The sequence below is a fragment of the Tachysurus fulvidraco genome, chromosome 18 (assembly GCF_022655615.1).
Source record: "Tachysurus fulvidraco isolate hzauxx_2018 chromosome 18, HZAU_PFXX_2.0, whole genome shotgun sequence".
Taxonomy (NCBI): domain Eukaryota; kingdom Metazoa; phylum Chordata; class Actinopteri; order Siluriformes; family Bagridae; genus Tachysurus; species Tachysurus fulvidraco.
Window position 1 is genome coordinate 10201898 of NC_062535.1, and position 20721 is coordinate 10222618.

The 20721-nt window shown below is 36.6% G+C and overlaps 2 protein-coding genes and 1 long non-coding RNA gene across 4 annotated transcripts in view; 2 read left to right on the plus strand and 1 right to left on the minus strand.

Annotated features, from left to right (window-relative positions):
- Positions 1 to 9793, minus strand: part of cfap58 (cilia and flagella associated protein 58) — a 93835-nt gene extending 84042 nt beyond the window's left edge. For both annotated transcript variants that reach the window (XM_027156192.2, XM_027156193.2), the window contains exons 1-6: positions 9638 to 9793; positions 8030 to 8311; positions 7309 to 7457; positions 5715 to 5871; positions 2893 to 3087; positions 2343 to 2480 (exon numbers count right to left, since the gene is read on the minus strand). In XM_027156192.2, coding sequence (XP_027011993.2) covers positions 2343 to 2480; positions 2893 to 3087; positions 5715 to 5871; positions 7309 to 7457; positions 8030 to 8311; positions 9638 to 9643 — 927 coding nt within the window. In that variant the 5' untranslated portion in view covers positions 9644 to 9793. The remainder of the gene's footprint in view (positions 1 to 2342; positions 2481 to 2892; positions 3088 to 5714; positions 5872 to 7308; positions 7458 to 8029; positions 8312 to 9637) is intronic.
- A 92-nt stretch (positions 9794 to 9885) lies between these two features.
- Positions 9886 to 10767, plus strand: LOC125139330. Its single transcript, XR_007138381.1, has 2 exons — positions 9886 to 9981; positions 10415 to 10767. It is a non-coding gene; the product is annotated as an uncharacterized LOC125139330 (long non-coding RNA).
- Positions 10768 to 12874: 2107 nt separating this feature from the next.
- The window catches only part of neurl1aa (neuralized E3 ubiquitin protein ligase 1Aa), an 86527-nt gene continuing 78680 nt past the window's right edge, over positions 12875 to 20721 (plus strand). The window contains exon 1 of the mRNA XM_027156473.2: positions 12875 to 13139. Within this exon, the coding sequence (XP_027012274.1) occupies positions 13058 to 13139 (82 nt within the window). The 5' untranslated portion in view covers positions 12875 to 13057. The remainder of the gene's footprint in view (positions 13140 to 20721) is intronic.

The window sequence follows — 20721 nt, forward strand, 5'->3', positions numbered from 1 at the left end:
TATTTCCTTTATATAATTTAAATTTTTATGTTTTTAAGTGTGTGTGAAACAGGTAATGTCGTACGATCACCTCTGTTCTAGCAGCTATATATGGAATAACACTGTTATGGCTTATACTATAGCAGTTATAAATAGTTCATCAGCTTCTCCATATTTCTCCCTTCTGAAGTTGAAAAAAAAATATGCAGCATGTCATGTGACTAAGAAATCAGAAAGTGAAAACTCATCTGTCTAGACTGGAAAAGACTCTCTTTTGTCATGACAAGAGAAATCTGACATAAACATTGCAAAGATTATGCATAGATTACATGGAGAATCTCATCTCTGCAGCTGTTACTATAGAATACCTACTGGCCAATCAGATTATTTATTTTTTTTCTAAAATAACAGATATATATTTGGAGCCTTCACTATACAAGTCCCTGTGTAAGTTGTTGCAATTAATCTAACTTGTGATTTATCCTTCCGAGCTCCTGCTAAAGTAAATTAATCAACACCTTCTGACCAATCAGACGGAAGAACTTTTAATACACTCTGGCCAGCATTATGAAAAATGTGGTGTAGAAAGTTTAGTGCTTTGAGTAATAACAGCTCCTAATGTTTAGAACCATAACCTGGTGGCTCTCATCATCTGCATTTATATATCTCCACATGGTTTCTTTTCTCTTATTATGTCATCTACTTTTTTCTGAATGGCTGGATGTCATCGCTGAGCCTGGTATAAATCTGAAAAGGCCATAATTGCATAAGTTTCCTATATAGAGGAGTGATGTAGAGGGCCGGAGCTTGTATGACTGTGTTTGTGTAGTGACCCCTTGTGGTACAGCACAGCTTTTACTGTTATTCATCACTGAAACAGCTACTTTACCTCAGATTCTCAAACTGGATGAATTAAGTACAGTACGTTCCTATGTATTAAATATCTGGTTAGGAGGCTTTTATTTTGTGCTCTTACATGTTTTATTTTCATAAAGGGGTTCAGTTCAACACACTCCACTGTTCGCATTGTTCTTGTGATGAATACTCTGTATTTTTCTCTCAGGAATAATTTGTGAAATGTAAAATTATAGGACACCATTTTGTTGAACCACAATGAACTGTGAGAGGAACAAAAACAGGGACCTTTAACATTGTGTGTGTGTTTTTGTGTGTGTGTGTGTGTGTGTGTGTGTGTGTGTGTGTGTGTGTGTGTGTGTGTGTGTGTGTGTGTGTGTGTGTGTGTGTGTGTGTGTGTGTGTGTGTGTGTGTGTGTGTGTGAAATACAGTATAGATAATGAGTTTGTAGAATATTCCTTTTGTGTGTATGTTCATTCTTTTAATCTTAGTGTTCTGGTTTGTTTGTTGCTGTGAAGATTTTTTTTTTTTTGTATTCTAGGGCAGTGGTTCTGAAAGTGGGGTCTGTGAAGCATAGCCAGGGGGTCAGAGATGTATTATCCTGTTTGAAATCACAGCCACATGATCACAGTTATTATATTTAGGGTCCAAGAACCCAGCTCAGGTGTAACGTATTCTATCTTGTGGAAATGTCTATAGGATTTTACATTTTTATGGCATCAGAAAATACTTGAAATCATGCAAATAAAATTCATGCAATAAAGCTGCACTGAGGGGGTCCAGTTAGAGCTGGTCCAGCTGGGATCCATTAATAAATCACTCCATCCCAGTTGTATTAGAGATAAATGAAGATTTTATATAGTATGTAAACTGTGGTGTGTGTGTGTGTGTGTGTGTGTGTGTGTGTGTGTGTGTGTGTGTGTGTGTGTGTGTGTGTGTGTGTGTGTGTGTGTGTGTGTGTGTGTGTGTGTGTGTGTGTGTGGGTGTGTGTGTGTGTGTGTTCATACAAAGAGTGTCTATATAACTCTGTAGAAGAGTCTTTCTGCTGTGAGTGAGACGTGAAAATATCTGTGTGTGTGTGTGTGTGTGTGTGTGTGTGTGTGTGTGTGTGTGTGTGTGTGTGTGTGTGTGTGTGTGTGTGTGTGAATGTGTGTGTAGGTGATTCTGTGTTCATGTGTGACTTGTGTGTATGTAGCATTATGTATGTGACTAAGGTGTGTGTTTACTGTGTCCATGTATGATACCTATATGTAGCCATGTGTATTTGATTAAGGTGTGTGTGTGTGTGTGTGTGTGTGTGTGTGTGTGTGTGTGTGTGTGTGTGTGTGTGTGTGTGTGTGTGTGTGTGTGTGTGTGTGTGTGTGTCCATGAGCCAATGTATGACTCTGTATATATTTGTATGTGACTAAGGTGTGTGTGTGTGTGTGTGTGTGTGTGTGTGTGTGTGTGTGTGTGTGTGTGTGTGTGTGTGTGTGTGTGTGTGTGTGTGTGTGTGTGTGTGTGTATACCTTCAGTTCAGTGGCTCGTTGGCTATTTTCAGAGGTGAGCTGCTCTAAGCTGAGCAAGTTCTGTTCGTTTTCCTGCTGGAGTTTGGTGTTGCGCATGTTCAGCTGCTCCAGCTCCTTAGAGACTCTCTCGTTCAGAATCTGTCACACACACACACCACCACCACCACAAATTAAATACAGGGCTCAGTGGGACAGCCTGCGTGTGTGTTAGTGTAAGCACGTGTCAGCATTTTGTGACTATGTGGAAGGGAAGTCTGTAAGCATTTGTGAGTGTGTAATTGTTATGTGTGTGTGTGTGTGTGTGTGTGTGTGTGTGTGTGTGTGTGTGTGTGTGTGTGTGTGTGTGTGTGTGTGTGTGTGTGTGTGTGTGTGTGTGTGATCCTAAAAACAGGACTTAAAGGTGCTATATCTTCTCATAATGAGAGAATAGTTGAATAGAATGGTGTCAGGTCCTTAATCCGGTTTGTTGCCATGCCATTTTACTTCTCATTTAATATGTAATTTGTTAGCATTGAGTTGGCGGTAAAAAAAGTTCTAGTCAGGGCTTCACCTTTTGCTCATGGAGTTGCTGCTCCAGCCTCTGCTGCTCATCACTGCCACGCTGGCATTGTGCACTTAGCATTTTAATTTCCACCTGCTGGGCTTGAACTTCTGCGCGAACCTGTTTCAGTTCCTTCTCCAGCTTCTCTTTCTGACGGGTTTCCCTCGAGCACTCGTTCTGACGCACCTGGATGTCCTGCTGCAGCTGAAAGAAAGTGGATGCACAGCTGTCAGATGCTAGTTTTGATCAAAAATTATCAAATTTATATCGAATAGTGTATTATCCAGTTATTCGTTTGGATAGTGCATTGTCCAATTTGCAAAAAAGAGGTAAAAAGGAATATAAAAAGGAAACATATTGAACTCTATGGGTTAAAATAATAGAGTTGTTTAAATATTGTGATGATTACTGTAGCTAAGCAAACAATTAGCTGTCAGTTTGTCTTTTGGCCAACAATGGGCCAAACACTAATTTAAAAAATGCAAATAAATTATTCTGTCTCCAAACATCTGATTCTCCAAACACTTAATATTCCGCAAATTAAAATTGTTCGTGTTAACACTTATACAATAACAGCTATATGTTCTCAACAATGCCTTCTGTCCTGATGACTTCCTGTGTCTGAAAACATTAAAAGCTTTACCTCTGACTGTTACAAAGCCCTGACACTGATGACTCCCTCCACATACAGAAAATAAGCACATCTCTCTTACAGAAACGCTTAAAAATGACAAAATTGTCAGCCTGAAACTACACCGCTAACAGTTCTTCACTTATCAAACTAGATTTTAATTAGGGTACAAGAGCAGGTCCAATATTTGGTCTCTCAGACATGTCTGGATATTCTCAGGTATTTGAGTAAAAAATGCGTAGCACGACAGGAAGCTAAGATCAGTAGTGTGCTACTGAAATAGAAGCATGTCACTAAAATTGAAATTGTAGCGTGTAGATCGTGAGGTTTGGCTTTTGCACATAGAGGTTTTGTTTTCATGCACGCTACCTCTGTCTTCCTTGAAATTTAATACAGCTATCCTGTGACCAACCGTGCCAAGCATCCAATCAATTCTCCCTTAGTGCTGTGCTTGGTAAACAAAACAGAAATCCCCTCACCACCACCACCACCACCAGCCTACCATCGAGGGAGTCATATCTCTCCATAATGCCAAGGCCAAGTGTTTCATTTGCAATCCTTTCAGTCTCAAAAAAACGACATGTGGCAGGGGAAAATAACAACTAATGTGGAACTAATGTTTTGGATTTAAACAATTACTGAAGTATGCACACATTGACTTTTGATTTGCTGACTGAATAAGGATGCTACAGACAAAACACTAAATAGCCCTGAACGGCAAAATAAGTCTTCCTGGTCATAAAGCGCAATAAAATTCCAAGGAAATCCAATGAGCTACAGCTCCACTGAAGTAAAACTGTGGAATATTATCAAGAAGAATGGGCTGTAAATAAAAAAAAAAGCTTCTGTGAAATTAAAAGCTAAATCAAACCAGAGTCACATACTGTAGTGGCTTTCTATCTGCATTAGTCAAAATGGTCTGTGTTATTGTGAGCATAAGTAGCATTGCTGTCACTGAACTGAATCACATATTAGAGTGTCTGTGTTTAAATCAATATTTTGCTCCTAAGGCGCAGAGGTCACTTAATATCATGTGTCCACAGTTCATATCTCTTTGTGCATATGTGTCATTAAAACCATCTGTGTAATATTATGTTGGTCCTCTGCTTCCAAAACAGCTCTGACCCATCAAGGCATGGACATGTACTCTGCTCTGAAGAGCTCTGAAGGTGTTCTGTGGTATTAGGCACCGAGATGTTAGCAGCATATCCTTTAAGTCTTGTAAGTTGGGACCTCTATGGATCAGATTTGTTTGCCCATCCCACACATGCTCAGATTGATATCTAGGGAATTTGGAGGCCAAGTCAACACCTTTTTCCTGTTCCTCAAATAATTCCGGAACAATTTTTGCAGTGTGGCAGGGAGTATCATCAGGCTGTAAAAGACCTCTGCCAATAGGGAATACTGTTGCCATGAGGTATACATCTATGAAGGTGTACTTGGTTTGCAACAGTGACAGGTAGGTGGAACGTGTCGATGTATCATACACACGTATGGCAGGAACCAAAGTTCCATTCCAGCAGATCACTGTCCAGTGCCTGCTATCACACTGCTTCCATTTGCTTGCCTTCCTTAAGATCATCTTGGTGCCATCTTTTCCCCATGTCAGTGATGCACTCACTTCCAGTCATCCACATGATTCAGCAGACCATGTCACCTCCACCCATTGCTCAGTGGTCCAGTTCCTTTGTTGACCTGCCCACTACAAGCATGGTTGGTAGTGTACAGGAGTCAGCATGGGCACTTTGAGTTATGTAGTCTCATATACAGCAAGCAGTGGTACACTGTGTGTTCTGGCACCTTTCTGTCATAGCCATCATTAACTTTTTTTAAAAATTATGCTACAATAGCTCTTCCATTGAAACAGACCAGATCAGATTTGCCTTTGCTCCCCACACTGAGTCTTGGGCATCCATGTCCCTGTCACTGGTTCACCAGTTGTATTTTTTAGGCCACAGTATTAACAACTACTACTAGAAACACCTCAAAAGACCCGCTGTTTTAGAGATGGTCTGACTTTGAGAACTGACTGTTTACTTGCTGTGTAATATAACTTATATATTCATCCCATGACAGATTCCACAGTGCCACAATGTTATACTTACACTATTGTATAATTCAAAAATTACAGTGAACAAAATAGGAAAGTGATGAGTGTAGGCATGGGCCCACCTATGGGCATGTAGGAATTTAAGGGTACCTGTAAGATGGTATCCTGGGCCTTCATGTTCGCCTCCTCAGCCTCATGTTGCTTGATTTCGGCGTTTTCAAAACTGTCTCTGAGAGTCACCAGCTCTGAGAGCAGCTCGTCTCTCTCAGCCGTCAACTGCTCCTTCATTTTCAATAGATTGCCCACGCTGCAAAACAAAACCCATTCAGAGCACTTAGCCGTGGCTTTTTAGCACAGCTGAAGCATCAATTAGCACTTGGACGACATGCTGCACTGGGTTCTAAGAAATATGCATACAAGCTGTGTCCATGAAGACGACTGAAGTCCATTTAACAGTTGGTTTTATACTAATTTACACTGTTTGTACTTCCTGCAATTCATTATAATCATAACTTTTTTTTTAGAGATTAAGTCGTTGAATTCAAAAGTTTGCACACCCCTTAGACCAAATGGATATTTAAAATATTGACTATTGAACTATCTCCCATTCCATAACCTAAATGTATATCTAAAGGTAATCTGTTATGGAGTTATTACTTTTCAGACTATAATTATTACTCTTACATACACAATATGTTATATTACATATTATATAGAATATATCATCCGTTATATTTTATCATAAATAAAGAATAACTGTAATATTACTGACATTGTGTGTGTGTGTGTGTGTGTGTGTGTGTGTGTGTGTGTGTGTGTGTGTGTGTGTGTGTGTGTGTGTGTGTGTGTGTGTGTGTGTGTGTGTGTGTGTGTGTGTGTGTGTGTGTGTGTGTGGTCTGGGAAAACTGCCAAAAAGATGAATAATCTGTTTTAGTCCAAAATCTTTTTTTCTACCTATAACACAATTTGACCCTTTACCTAAAATCTGTACTATAACACTCTAATATATTTTACCAAACCATGGGGAAAAGATTTGATTTACTCTGTACTCTTACCTAGGGCTATCTTCCTACAAATATAACGTTAGGTAAGGAGCCGGTTTATCAAATGCAGTGTTATAACTTTCCGTCTGAGTAAAAGGTGTATAAAAACGTTGCTGCGTGATTTTCTAACACTTCGATTGTCAGAACGTTTTAGTGGAACGGACATAAGCCTAAACAATTAAGGCCAATCAGTTTAGTACGTAATGCTTGTTTTTTTTTTTCCTTGTACTTTCCATTGTACTACTTTACTTCAGGTTATCTATAGTTTTCATACTTACATATAAAATAATTAATATTTTAATGAATGATTTTAATAATGGTAATTAATTATTAGTAATACAAGTCATTTTAATTACAAAATATATACATATATGTACTATTTGGTAAGTACCTCATCTCAGCACCTGGGTTAATGCTATATAAGTGTATCTTGTAAATTCAGTTATTTCAAAGGCTTGCTGAAGATTTTTCCAGGTTTCTACACATACATTCTTATTGAGATTTAACCCCAGTCAGATTGCATTTAACTCTGATCTGAGCACCAGGACTGATGTTAAAATGAAATCTAAACAAGGCCTACTTAGTTTATAGTCAACCTATTAAGTAACGTATATACTATCCTGAAATATCTCAAAGCATGTTGTTTTAGTTGGTTTATATTAATAAAAAATAAAAATATATAATTTACACCACACACCCACCTCTGTTCGTCAGCTGTGGATAAAGTAGCAGCTTGCTCAACAAGTTCAGTAAGAGTGTTTATTTCCTCCTGTAGAGTCTTAATTTTGACTTTATTCAGCTTCTCCTTTTCATGTGCCGCATCCACCATTTCCCAAGCCTTTTCGATTTCCTACGGGTCAAATTTCATGATAAAACATACTGGATTATCTAATCTGATATAGGAATCACTCAGAGTAGCAAATGAATCGTGATCCTGAAATTTGTTGGTACATCAAAAAGTCGACAAAACTCGGTTCCTAAGCATATATACAGGATCATGTAAACAGCAATCATCATATCATTTTTAAAAATGAACATAATAAAAGTCTTTTTTCCTACACCATTAATTGGTCTGATTTTATTTCACCAACAATAATGTTGTCTAGTCACATATGAGCTTCTGGGATCATTCTAAAAACTATATAAAAATATAATAGCAGCTAAGCATGAAATGTCTAAGCATATAAAGAAAAATTTTGAAATCTCATCAGAAAAGTCCCAGATATCTAATTAATCTCTTGTTGCACAAAATATTTTCATCTTACAAATCATATCAGCCCTGACTATGAAGGTCATACCACCAAGAAATAAATTAGACTTTTAGACTTTAGAGCTAGTCAATGATTTGTTGATTTGTTATTTTTGTTACATTTGCATTATAAGCAGCATTTTTACACCTAATGCTCGTTAATCATACTACACCTTTTTAAGTGACATAATGGTGGTCTGGTCCTCATGAGATAGCTTCAGCGCCGTCTCCACTTTGACAGAGTTAGTGCTTATCTCTGCTTTCAGCTCTCGACATTTTGTCATCAGCCTCTTTTCATTCTCGTGTGATTTCTTCAAGGTGGTGATTAGCTTTTCATATTCTACTCTGAACTTCGCCAGACTCGTCTCTCCTTCCAGTTCATTCAACACATCCTGGAACTCCAACTCCAATGTTTCATATGAATGTGCTTCCATCTCTTGCTTCTGGGAGTTCCCCTACACCAAGAGCACATAAAAACAAATTGCAAGCTAATTTTCTGTTTCTCTGAATGCATGGAAACAATTAGAATCCTGTAACGGTGACGCAGTGACTTTGAGATTGATTTGCTTATATGAGGATTTATTTAAGGAAGACCACAAAATAAATTGCTTCAAGACAATAATCACATATGGTCAGAATCAGAATCAGAATCAGAAAGAGCTTTATTGCCAAGCATGTTTACACATGCGAGGAATTTGTTTTAGTGACAGAAGCTCCACAGTGTAACAGAATGACATAAACAGTATAGACGAAATTTGTATGTACACATTAACAGGTGTGTAATGTGTAGTTGAAATATACATATACAAATATAGGCAATTTGTACAGTATGTACAAATTTGCAAGTGTGAGCAAATGTTGCTTGGGAAAACACATTAATTAATGTGTCATCGGTTTTACTCAGGTGACAGAGTACATATACTGTAGTATACTATTGTGTCGGTGATGAGCTTCAATACAATTTTTTTAAATCCTAAAATTGTAATGGGATTCATTATTGTCATTAATTGGTACATAGATAGATAGATAGATAGATAGATAGATAGATAGATAGATAGATAGATAGATAGATAGATAGATAGATAGATAGATAGATAGATAGATAGATAGATAGATTTAAACAGCATCCTGGGAATTCATACTGTATATATATATATATATATATATATATATATATATATATATATATATATATATATATATATATATATATATATATATATATATATGTTTGTTTATTTTCATTATGAATCCTTGGAAACAAAAGTCGACAGTAGTTACCTAGTAGTTAGCCATTTTAAGTTAAATTTTAAGATATAATTGCTCGAATGGTTTTCTATAAAGCCGAGAACATTAAAACAGTAAAGGGGTTTATTTCTGGTTCCCATCACTGCTTTGTCCTCTGAGCAGTTGATGGTGTTTCTGATGACAGTCTTGGTCTCACTCTGTGGTCTTGGTAGATAAAACCTTAAACGTTAAACTTTTTATATTACGCATTTCAACTCTGAGTAGTTTTAAAAGGGAATGTTTTAAAATAGAGAAAAAGGTGCTTATGATTTCAATCCATTTCCCAATTAACAAAATAGTTTATCTCTATGTCAGGCTTTAGGTCCATTTAGACATATAGAGCATTTGAAGATGATTTATATCGGTTATATATTGATTTATACAGGATCACTACATATAAAACATTTAGATTGTTAAAAATTAGGGATCACGATGGTCTAATTATCCAAGCAAATGTTGTATAATCAAGTGTTAGCAAATGTTTCTTATCCTACCTCCATCTTGCCGAAAGTCAACTTCGTCTCTCAAACACAAATGAGAGCTTTAATATTGTGTACAAGGACAAGGTTTAAAACAAAAAGTAAAGCTGTGAATCGTGTCCTATCTCGCTGTTTATGAAACGCGTCTCCTGTTGCTATGCAACCACGTGAAGCCCCGCCTCCGCCCCGCCCCCCCGAAAAAGCTTCCGCTATCAGAATCAGAATCGGAATCAGAAGGAAGTTTATTGCAAAGCATTTTTGCTCGAACAAGAAAATTGTTTTTAGTGTCATTCGCTTCCAGTACACAGAGACAACAACACAGAGAATAAATATAAGATGAGAATATAAAAAATACACATGTAAATACAAACACACACACAAAAATTGTATGTAAACTTTCTTACAGTGTATTATGGGATTTTAAGATTGATTTCTAAATGTGTTATACTAATATGTTATTATTATTATTATTATTATTATTATTATTATTATTATTATTATTATTATTATTATTATTATTATAGCTGTTATTAATATAATTATTATAGCTGTTAATATTACTACTGTTATTATTATTATTATTATTATTATTATTATTATTATTATTATTATTATTATTACTGTTATTATTATTTGCGTCGTCAGCAGTGTGTGAAGAGGATCTGAGAGATAACAGATTTATTTCCTCCCCTGAATAAACGTGTTGCTTATTGCATTCATAACAAATAAACGCTAACGTCATTCATTTCTTGTGATTTTTTTTGTTGTTGTTGTTGTTGGTCTTTACGCTAGGTGGCAGCTTTACACAAATTATTGGTCAAATGAGCTCGAGTCTCAAGCTCAAACTCAATATCCACTTGGGTTTTATGATCTTTGCTGATTCACTAAAGTCCATCCATCCATCCATTTTCTACCGCTTATCCGGGGCCGGGTCGCGGGGGCAGCAGTCTAAGCAGGGATGCCCAGACTCCGGAAAAAAAAATGCAGCAAGTGCTTACTATTGTGGGAGGAATTTGCAAGGAAACAGTGAAGTTACTGGTAAAGTAACCAGTAAAGTACTGTCAATGTGTGCAGTACTGTACTACTCTGTAAAACATTAGCTACTTCTATATTGTGCTTTCACATTAAAATAATAAGGAGAAGAATAAAGAGATGATGATTATGATCTAACATACATACATACATACATACATACATACATACATTCATACATACATACATACATACATACATACATACATACATACATACATACATACATACATACATACATACATACATACATACATACATTCATACATACATACATTCATACATACATACATACATACATACATACATACATACATACATACAAAAAATACATACATACATACATACATACATACATACATACATACATACATACATACATACATACATATTTCAGTCGATTGTTGTTTTGCACAATACTTTACAATGCCTCATGTCACTGCTGCTACAATACTAATGTGTTCATCCCAGTATTTCTGCACACGCAATATTGTTAAACATACAGTATTTACACTGGTCGTGGCTGTTTTTTATATATTGTCTTTTGTGTATACTCTTTTGTGTATTGTCTTGTACTTTTTTGTTGGCACTGTCTTTTGTCCTTCACTGTCTTTCTGTCTTGTCTTGCACTGTTTGCACCAGGTTGCACAGATGCACTTTATGTGTCCAGAATTAACTAGTCCTTAGCTCTGTCTTTGTTTTATGTACAGTAGATCCTGGAGAAATGTCCTCTCATTTCACTGTGTACTGCAACAGTTATATATACAATTGAAATGACAATAAAAGCTTCTTGACTTGACCGATGTAAAAGTACATTTAAGACAGTGAAATTACAACCATTATTTGTACAATTACAACATTGTTGTTCAAAATTACAGTTTAGCACATCATTATTTTAACTGACAACTAAATCAGCAGCAAATTATGGTACATTCTACTCAGCAGTCACATTAATAGAAACACTTATAAACATCAAAAACTGGACAGATGATGACTATCAATGTGTTACCAGCTTTCATAACAACTGTTCAGTTTCACTGAGCCTGTGTTCACTGTAGACTCTGTTCTTGGCTGAAGGGTGTGAAACCTAAAGTCTTCCACTGTTGCAGGTCGAATGCCTTAAGAGTCAATGTGTTGTGCATTTTGAGTTGCATTTTTGCTCACCATACATGTAAAGAGTGGTTATTCAAAGTATTGTAGCATTCCTGTGAGCTTGAATGAGTTTGAACATTTTATCAATAAGGTATGATCAATAAGATTTTTTTCTGCCCTCAGAACTGACACTCACTACATTGCAAAAATACTTTGGAAGTTAGTATAAAATAAGATAAAATGAGATAAAGTAAAAAAATAGTACTAAAAAATAAAATGTTTAAAATGTATGCATTGCATTAGATCCAATATACAGTATATAGTATTATCATATACATCTATAGCTATGCAAATGTGTAAGAAGTGCTGTATTCAAGTGTAGAAGTGTAGTGTAGCAGTTTTGTGGTATTATTTATATACTTTTATTCTGAAATATCATAATTCTTCAGAGATGAATAGATTGAACAGTTATAGATGACATGGGTTGTTGTTGTTGTTGTTGTTGTTTTTGCTGTTTATGGTGCTGTTATTGTTGTTGCTGCTATTGTCATTATTTTTGTTTTTTGCATCATTGCAAATTCAGTATCTGACACCAACAGCCATGCTACATTCAAAGGTACTGAAATCACGTTTGTCGAAATTCAGATGTTTAATATGAACATAATCTGAAGCATTTGGGATGCAGGTGTTCCTAATAAAGTAAAGTAATAAAGTAATAAAGTAATTCTGTAGTCGACTTATAGGATAAAATAATCTTTCTTCAACTTCAATGTAGTTGATTAAAAAAAAGTTTAACACAAATTATTTATATATACATATATAATATGCTTAATATTTGAATAGTTTTCCAAAAATACAAAAATATCAAGAACCACAGATACAGTATGTGCTCTCTATACAGAATAATGCTTGTTTATAGGCAACAGTCTCTGTAAATGGGGTGAATTATATATATGTATGTATAGCCTACATTACAGACACGTGTCTAATCGAATTTATTTTTACTGCAATCATGATAGTTTGGGAGCTGATAGACGGGATCAGATAGCCGGGAAAAATAGCGAAACAGTGTTTTTTTTTTTTTTCTTTTCCCTTCCTTCCCATGTCAGGTCGCTCTCGACTTCAGTGCCTACTCGTCTGTAGACAAGTGCGCGCGCCTCCGACATCCTGCTAATCGCGCACTTCCGGATCATCACTGACGATCGCATTTATTCTATACCCATAAAGAGTACCCGAGAGGACGTCACTTACATCTAGCCCTTAATTTCTGCACGATCTGAAGCTCCAGGAGACTGATATCACCTCTCAGTCATGGGAAACAGCGTATCCGGCATCCCACAGCTCCAGAGAGGACATCACAACAGATTTCACAGACTTCACAACTCCCATAAAGGTCGGTAACTTTGGTGTTAATTCTCATAATATGACTGAACACCTTTTTAGCCTGTTCAGTTGTACAGTATGTTATCATCTCAAAGTTTCCATATGTTCAATGTAAACTCAACGTAAATACATTTAATCTGATTATTTATTATTATAATTATTATTATTTGTGCATGATCATTTCATGTACCGACATGAATCTCTGTAGAGACTGAGCTGTTATTTTTAAAAGTGATTTTTTTTTTTAATTTACTTATCTTCTTCCTTACTTCCTTACCTTGACAACTTGTTGCTGGATTATGTTAATCCGGTGGTGCTGAAGGACAGCGCTCGCGTTGGGGGGCAAATGGGACAAAGGTTGCGCGTGGCCACGTTTCCAAGCGATTATACGCAGGACACTTGCTGTCTTTGGGCTTTACGTGCAAAAGTGTAATACTTTACTCATTCTGCAACAGTTAGAAGACCCGGATCATGTCATGGTTATATGTCTTTTTCTGTGTATTGTGTTACACTGCTTGGATAAATGTAACCCTATCAAAATCAGAAGTAGGTTTATTAGCCAAGTGTGTTAACACACACAAGGAATTTGTTTCCAGCTGTTTGTGACTCTCAAAAGTACAGATATAAATAACACAATACATTTACTGTAGCTTGGGACTTTACAAGACAAAACAGACTATACGAGACAATACAGACGATGTGAGACAATATAGACGGTACGAGTATTAAGTAGGAATACATAATATATGACAGATCAGTTATTTACATAAAGCGTGAGAAGTGCATGGTAGTGCATATAACAGTATTGTGTTGTATTGTGCTTTTGTACAATATACAGTGTTTGTAACATATACGGATGATGTGATGACTGAGAGTTCTGATAACGTAGTACTTATAGATATGAAGCAGGGAATATAATTATGGTGAGTTGTTAATGAGGGTGATTGCCTGGGGAAATACACTGTTCCTGTGTCTGGCAGTTTTGGTAAACAATGCTCTGTAGCACCTGCCAGAAGGTAGGAGCTGAAAGAGGTTGCATCCAGGGTGTGAAGTTGGAGTTGACACTTTTCACCAGTACACTGCAGATTCATTCAACCTGCAGAATGGAAATCGACTTTTCAGACTTTTTCAAACAGTATAAACAGATATAAAATTAGTCAGGACACTGTTGGCTTTCAGTGTTAGATGTATCTCTGCTTGGTTGACCTTACACAGAATTTTAGTGGTTAAAGATAACACTTTCATATTTTAAATATTTATGAAAAAGCAAATGGGGCATCTTGAAGATCAATACTAGATTTGATATCACCATTTACATTGTGTGGGAAAAAACATTCTATATTTTTGGAACTTTTCAATGAAAATATTGTCTCTAATAAGCTAGGTAAAAATGGAAATACGTATGAAAAAGTACAAATTCTTAAGCCCTGAGTGTCTACTTCAATTATCCACCACTGTGGAGAGTGACATGTCAAAGAAACCACAGCCAATGAGGTTGCTTCAGTGAAGCTATCATGATTAACTCATGCTTTATTCATGAATATCACAGTGCCTTGGTTTACATTATAAAATTATTGTTTATTGTGCTGTTTATATGGATCACTCTAAACAGTGAATGATTTAATATTCATTCATTCATTCATTCATTCATTCATTCATTCATTCATTCATTTTCTACCGCTTATCCAAACTTCTCGGGTCACTGTGCCTATCTCAGGCGTCATCGGGCATCGAGGCAGGATACACCCTGGACGGAGTGCCAACCCATCGCAGGGCACACACACACACACACACACACACTCTCATTCTCATGCCAATCAACCTATCATGCATGACTTTGGACCGGGGGAGGAAACCGGAGTACCCGGAGGAATCCCTCGAGGCACAGGGAGAACATGCAAACTCCACACACACAAGGCGGAGGCGGGAATCAAACCCCCAACCCTGGAGGTGTGAGGTGAACGTGCTAACCATTAAGCCATTGTCGTCGTGAGAATGAATTGTGAAGACCAGGTAGCTGATTTCTGAAGTCCCTTATGAATTATGTATTAACAGGTGTCTGATTCTGTAGACGGTCCTGCTGGCAGATGTAATGATAATTGCGACCTTCGTTAGCATGTAGTCATTATATTCAAATGGCGATGTGACACAGGGACGACTGATGAGTAGAGGATTTAACGAGACACTCTGATATTTTACTCTATTAGCTTATGGAGTCAGTAGCACAGAGGTCTCTCAGAGGTTAATACTTTGGAAGTTTACATCCATGCAGAAGCTTCATCGATCATTTATTAAAGAAACGTCAACAAAAATATGTTTATGAGAATGGGTTTCTAATGCAAATATTCACTTTATTCTCTTTAAAATAACATGCAAGTACTTTGCAATGCAGGTTAAACGAAAGGAACGATATACTTCTATCGTTTACTTTAGATGCTATACGTGCTTGTGTAAAAGTGTGTCCAAGTGTGTCTCATGGAAACATGATATCCAGTAGTCAAGTATATACAGACCTCACACACATATACAGTATCAAAAATAAGCTTGAGGAGGTTCACTTTAAGGATATTTTCCTGCCTGTACAGTATAATATTTTTGCTTATGTGATTTAAGTTTCTAGCTGTCCTTGAGGTTGCCACACCTGAAGTTGGAGATTTTCCCACTCCTTCAAGTTTAGATATGTTAGTTGGTTTTTATTTATGAACAGCAAGTCATGCAATAGATTTTCAGTTATGTCAGACTAATCAACTCCAGAACATCTACTTTGTTCAAGAACCTACTATACAGTATATGTATGTGTATGTGTGTGAGGATCCTTCAATGAATGTGTGTGTGTGTGTGTGTGTGTGTGTGTGTGTGTGTGTGTGTGTGTGTGTGTGTGTGTGTGTGTGTGTGTGTGTGTGTGTGTGTGTGTGTGTGTGTGTGTGTGTTCACGCTGGGCAAGGCAGCTATATCCTCCCAGTTCCCTCTGATAACACACCATAGCATGTACTGTACCGTTCCCATGGCAATTGCCTTTAAGTGTAATGGCAATAATAACAGGAAACAGTGAGCTAAAGATGAACAGAGCTGCGTGCTTGTGATTCCAAATGCACACTCATGCTTCTTCTTCTTCTTCTTCTTCTTCTTCTTCTTCTTCTTCTTCTTCTTCTTCTTCTTCTTCTTCTTTATATAACAAACCATATAATTTAGTCTCATTATTATGTGCCTCTCTCCAACTATCTGTTTATCTATTCTGCCCTTTCTCTCCATAATACAGCAGTCTTACAGCAAATTACAGGTTCCATTAAGAAAAGAGATTATGGTGTTGGTTTACTTCTGAATTTTTAGACTAAAGTGATATACAATATTTGGGTGCTAAAGTTTTCATTGAGTAAGGAAAAAAAGGTTCTTCGATCATTTCTATGTGGTTAACAAATGAGGTTAGTTTATTTCAAACTGTAGGTTAAAATTCTACAGATAAGCAGCAGTCCTATTCTCTCTCTCTCTCTCTCTCTCTCTCTCTCTCTCTCTCTCTCTCTCTCTCTCTCTCTCTCTCTCTCTCTCTCTCTCTCTCCCTCTCCCTTTCCCTCTATGGCTTCTTTTTCTCACTCATCATTTGCTGTCAGCGTTGATCGCTATATTAATGAGAAATCTAAATCTAGAGGTAATCAGGACTAAAAGTTTCTGAAAGCAATGCAACTATAGGATGTTACATTCACATTTACACTTGTATTTGTATAGCACTTTTGACAGTGGACATTGTCTCAAGGCAGCTTTAAAGAATGTAAGAAACATAGTACAAAAAGTTTCATATTATACGATGGTTAATAGTATAAAAACATATAAGATTATGTGTTTGTATAAAATGTTATTAGATGGAAGAGAAAGAAACCTTGAGAAGAACAAGACTCAAAAGGAAACCTCATTCTCGATTGGGTGACACACTGGAGGGAGGGAGGGAGGGAGGGAGAGAGAGAGAGAGAGAGAGAGAGAGAGAGAGAGAGAGAGAGAGAGAGAGAGAGAGAGAGAGAGAGAAATGGAGACTCCTCAGTATTGCTTATCTGTATGTTAAGTTACTTATTACATTCCAGGAGATTTCAACTTTTTCTCTGATTAGTGTGTATGTGCACTCTAGGTACAATTAACTGAGCTCACACACTGATTAATGACCATTCCTGGACAAAATGTTTTGTGCTTTCGATTACGTCTAAATAAAACACAATGGGAAAACAGAATAAAACAAAAATCCCATGGTGAAAAACTTCTCTCCAGGCCTTCCAGAAAATGAAAATAGGTAATCAATCAAAATGTGAAATTCAGAAAGACGGCCAAGAAACATGAATCAATTCAAAACAAACTTAAAATCTATTAAACTGCTGCAGTAGCAGAGGAAATCTGGAGGATTTAGGCTTGAAATGGATATAGTAGTAGCTGAACAGCACATTGCTCTTCTACATTCCTGCGCAGCATTACAGGTTTTATTACTGATCGCTCCCTGGTTTTAACCAGCCTGTGAAAATAAGAATCATGGCTCATAGCTGGATGTGTGTGATAGAGTTCAGTCTATTAGCTCATTTGAGGCTATTCATGTGCGGTTGGAAAATGTGATCTGTTACATTAAAACTTTTCTCTTCAGAGGTATTTAAGGCTCAGACCATAAATGTTGAGTTCAGACTGAATAAAAACACCTCATTCACTTAACTACACTTAAACACACATACAATTCCCAGGCACTTTATTAGGAACAGCAAACTACTGTACAGTATGTATCAAATGGTGCATTAAGTGTTTGTATTCAATATAAAAAAAATGTCTATATTATTACACACACACACACACACACACACACACACACACACACACACACACACACACACACACACACACACACACACAAATAGTTTTCACAAAGTGGTGCAAAAAACAAAAAACAACATCCGGTGAGCAGAGGAGAATGAACAGATTGGATTGATCTGACAGGAAGATTGAAGTAAACTCAGATATCCTCATATCACACACTGCAAAAAAGGTCAGACCTCGAGGTAGATGAGCTGCAACAGCAAAACAAAACAGTAGGTCTCATTTGTATCAAATAAGAACAAGAATCTGAGAATACCGTGGACACAAAATGGAGAGTAATTACTGTAAAAACTAGTTATTTTTGCCAAAATCCAAAATTGAAGTAACATTTATACATATTTAAAACATGACAAACAAATAAATAAACAATTTGGTTGCATTGGTTGAGACCCAAAGTGCTCTGACATTATTTTAAAGTAATTTCTTAAAGCCAAAGACACAAAATTCTTTAGCCAGTTTTCCTATTGGACTTTTTAAGCCTTTGAGCTAAACAAAATAATTAGGTTTTGCATTTGGAGAAAGTAATTAGTCATTACTGATATGAATATGGGCATGAAATGATGCATAAATACATTACAGAGGGTTGTAATGTGTCTAAGTTGTGCTGCTTTGGCCTGTAGAATGTCAGGATATTTGATTTATGCAATCTCCACGCAGTGCATATGGAAGGTCCACAGTAACTAGTTCAGAAATAATGCAATCAGTTCCGTGTGTGTGTGTGTGTGTGTGTGTGTGTGTGTGTGTGTGTGTGTGTGTGTGTGTGTGTGTGTGTGTTAGAGAAGGCCTATGACCAATGTGTCTGTGTGTTCTTTCCTTTTTGTATGTGCATAAGCCCATGTGCCTGTCCGTTTGTGTGTGTGGGAGTGTGAGCATGTGCATTCATGAGTGGGTGAATCAGCGGACCAGCTGACGTTACCCAGACTGCAGTGCTTCTGGGTGAATGAACATGCTCCATAAGCCACAGACAGTCAGCTGAGAGAACCACGACAGAGAAAAAAAATCATCAGTCACACGCTGGATTATCTGATTCAGATGCTGAGCTTTTTATAGTGTGATGATTTTAATTATACAGAACAGATCTGCACTTATACACAGATAAAAAGGGGTTTTAAAAATGTAAGCATGATGTTTTAACATATATAAAGGAAATGAATAGGAAAATATTATTATTATTATTATTATTATTATTATTATTATTATTATTATTATTATTATTATTATTATTATTATTATTATTATTATTAAGATAACACATTATATTCTATTCCACAGGTTGATACTGTAATAGACATAAATATACTTTGGTGCCACAATTTGCTAAAAGAATAAAACTGTAATTAAATTAAATAAGAATGCTTATGGCAGGGCCACCTGTGGTAAGGCTAATTATGGTAGGGACAAGAGTGTGTCCGTGTGTTGAAGGGGGGGGGGGATGTATGTGTGTGTGTGTGTGTGTGTGTGTGTGTGTGTGTGTGTGTGTGTGTGTGTGTGTGTGTGTGTGTGTGTGTGTGTGTGTGTGTGTGTGTGTGTGAAACAGTCTGCAACATTACCAGAAAAGATTGTTGTATGCAATTATTCTCACAATTAATTTATTTCATAATGATTAATAACAACAGTAATAATACACTTGGTACACTTGGACATGTGCAATAGTCAAATAAATGAATAGATATTTTTTCAATTCATATAGAAAAAAAAACATTAGAAACATTATACAAGCATAACAAATACAAAAGTCACAAAAAATTACACAGTAATTATAACTGATGAATCAATCAAATAGAATAATGAAAAATACTTTTTTGGAGCTTTCTTTTGAGCATTCTACACACACACACACACACACACACACACACACACACACACACACACACACACACACACACACACACACACACACACACACACAGCATTCAGTCACTGTACAGTAGCTGTAGCTGGATTGGCTCTTGTGTTAAACATGGTTAAAATGTTGACAGAGACACAACAGTGTTTGGTGCTCAGCAGAGGGCGCCTAAACACACACACACACACACACACACACACACACACACACACACACACACACACACACACACACTTAACCTTACCATGAATAACCAGAAAGAAATAGTTTGACTATTTAGAATTTTCAAGATCAGGTGAATGCGACTTCTTTAGTAACTATCTCTCTCTCACACACACACACACACACACACACACACACACACACACACACACACACACACACACACACACACACACACACACACACTTTCCATTCTGCAGCTCTCTCACTTGTATGTAAAATAAAAAGATTTTGAATAAGCTACTTTGTGAAGCGACAGTTTAGTTAATTTGCTCCTTTTATAGAAAGCCAGCAAAAACAGTGAAAAGCTACAATTATCTGCTGCAGCGAATGAGTGCTCTGATGTTTCTGACAGCTTGGCTAAATTAAGAAAGCTGCACAGGGAAAGACATTTAAAGCATCTATAATACAAATATAAACACATTAAACATATTTAATGCTAGCATGTTACATGTAGAGAAGTTTTTTTTCTGTCATAATAGATCGAGAATATGATATGAAAAAATAATACTAAATTATGTTTTGCTATGAACAGGACTCTTAAGTTTTGAAGACAGGCCTGAGTGACATCTCTAACTCTCCACCCAAACACAACAACCCCCCACCCCAAAAGAAAATTTAGGACATAAAACAAACAAAACATATTACATTTTAAAATGTAGTGCTTTTGGTTAGTAGCTTT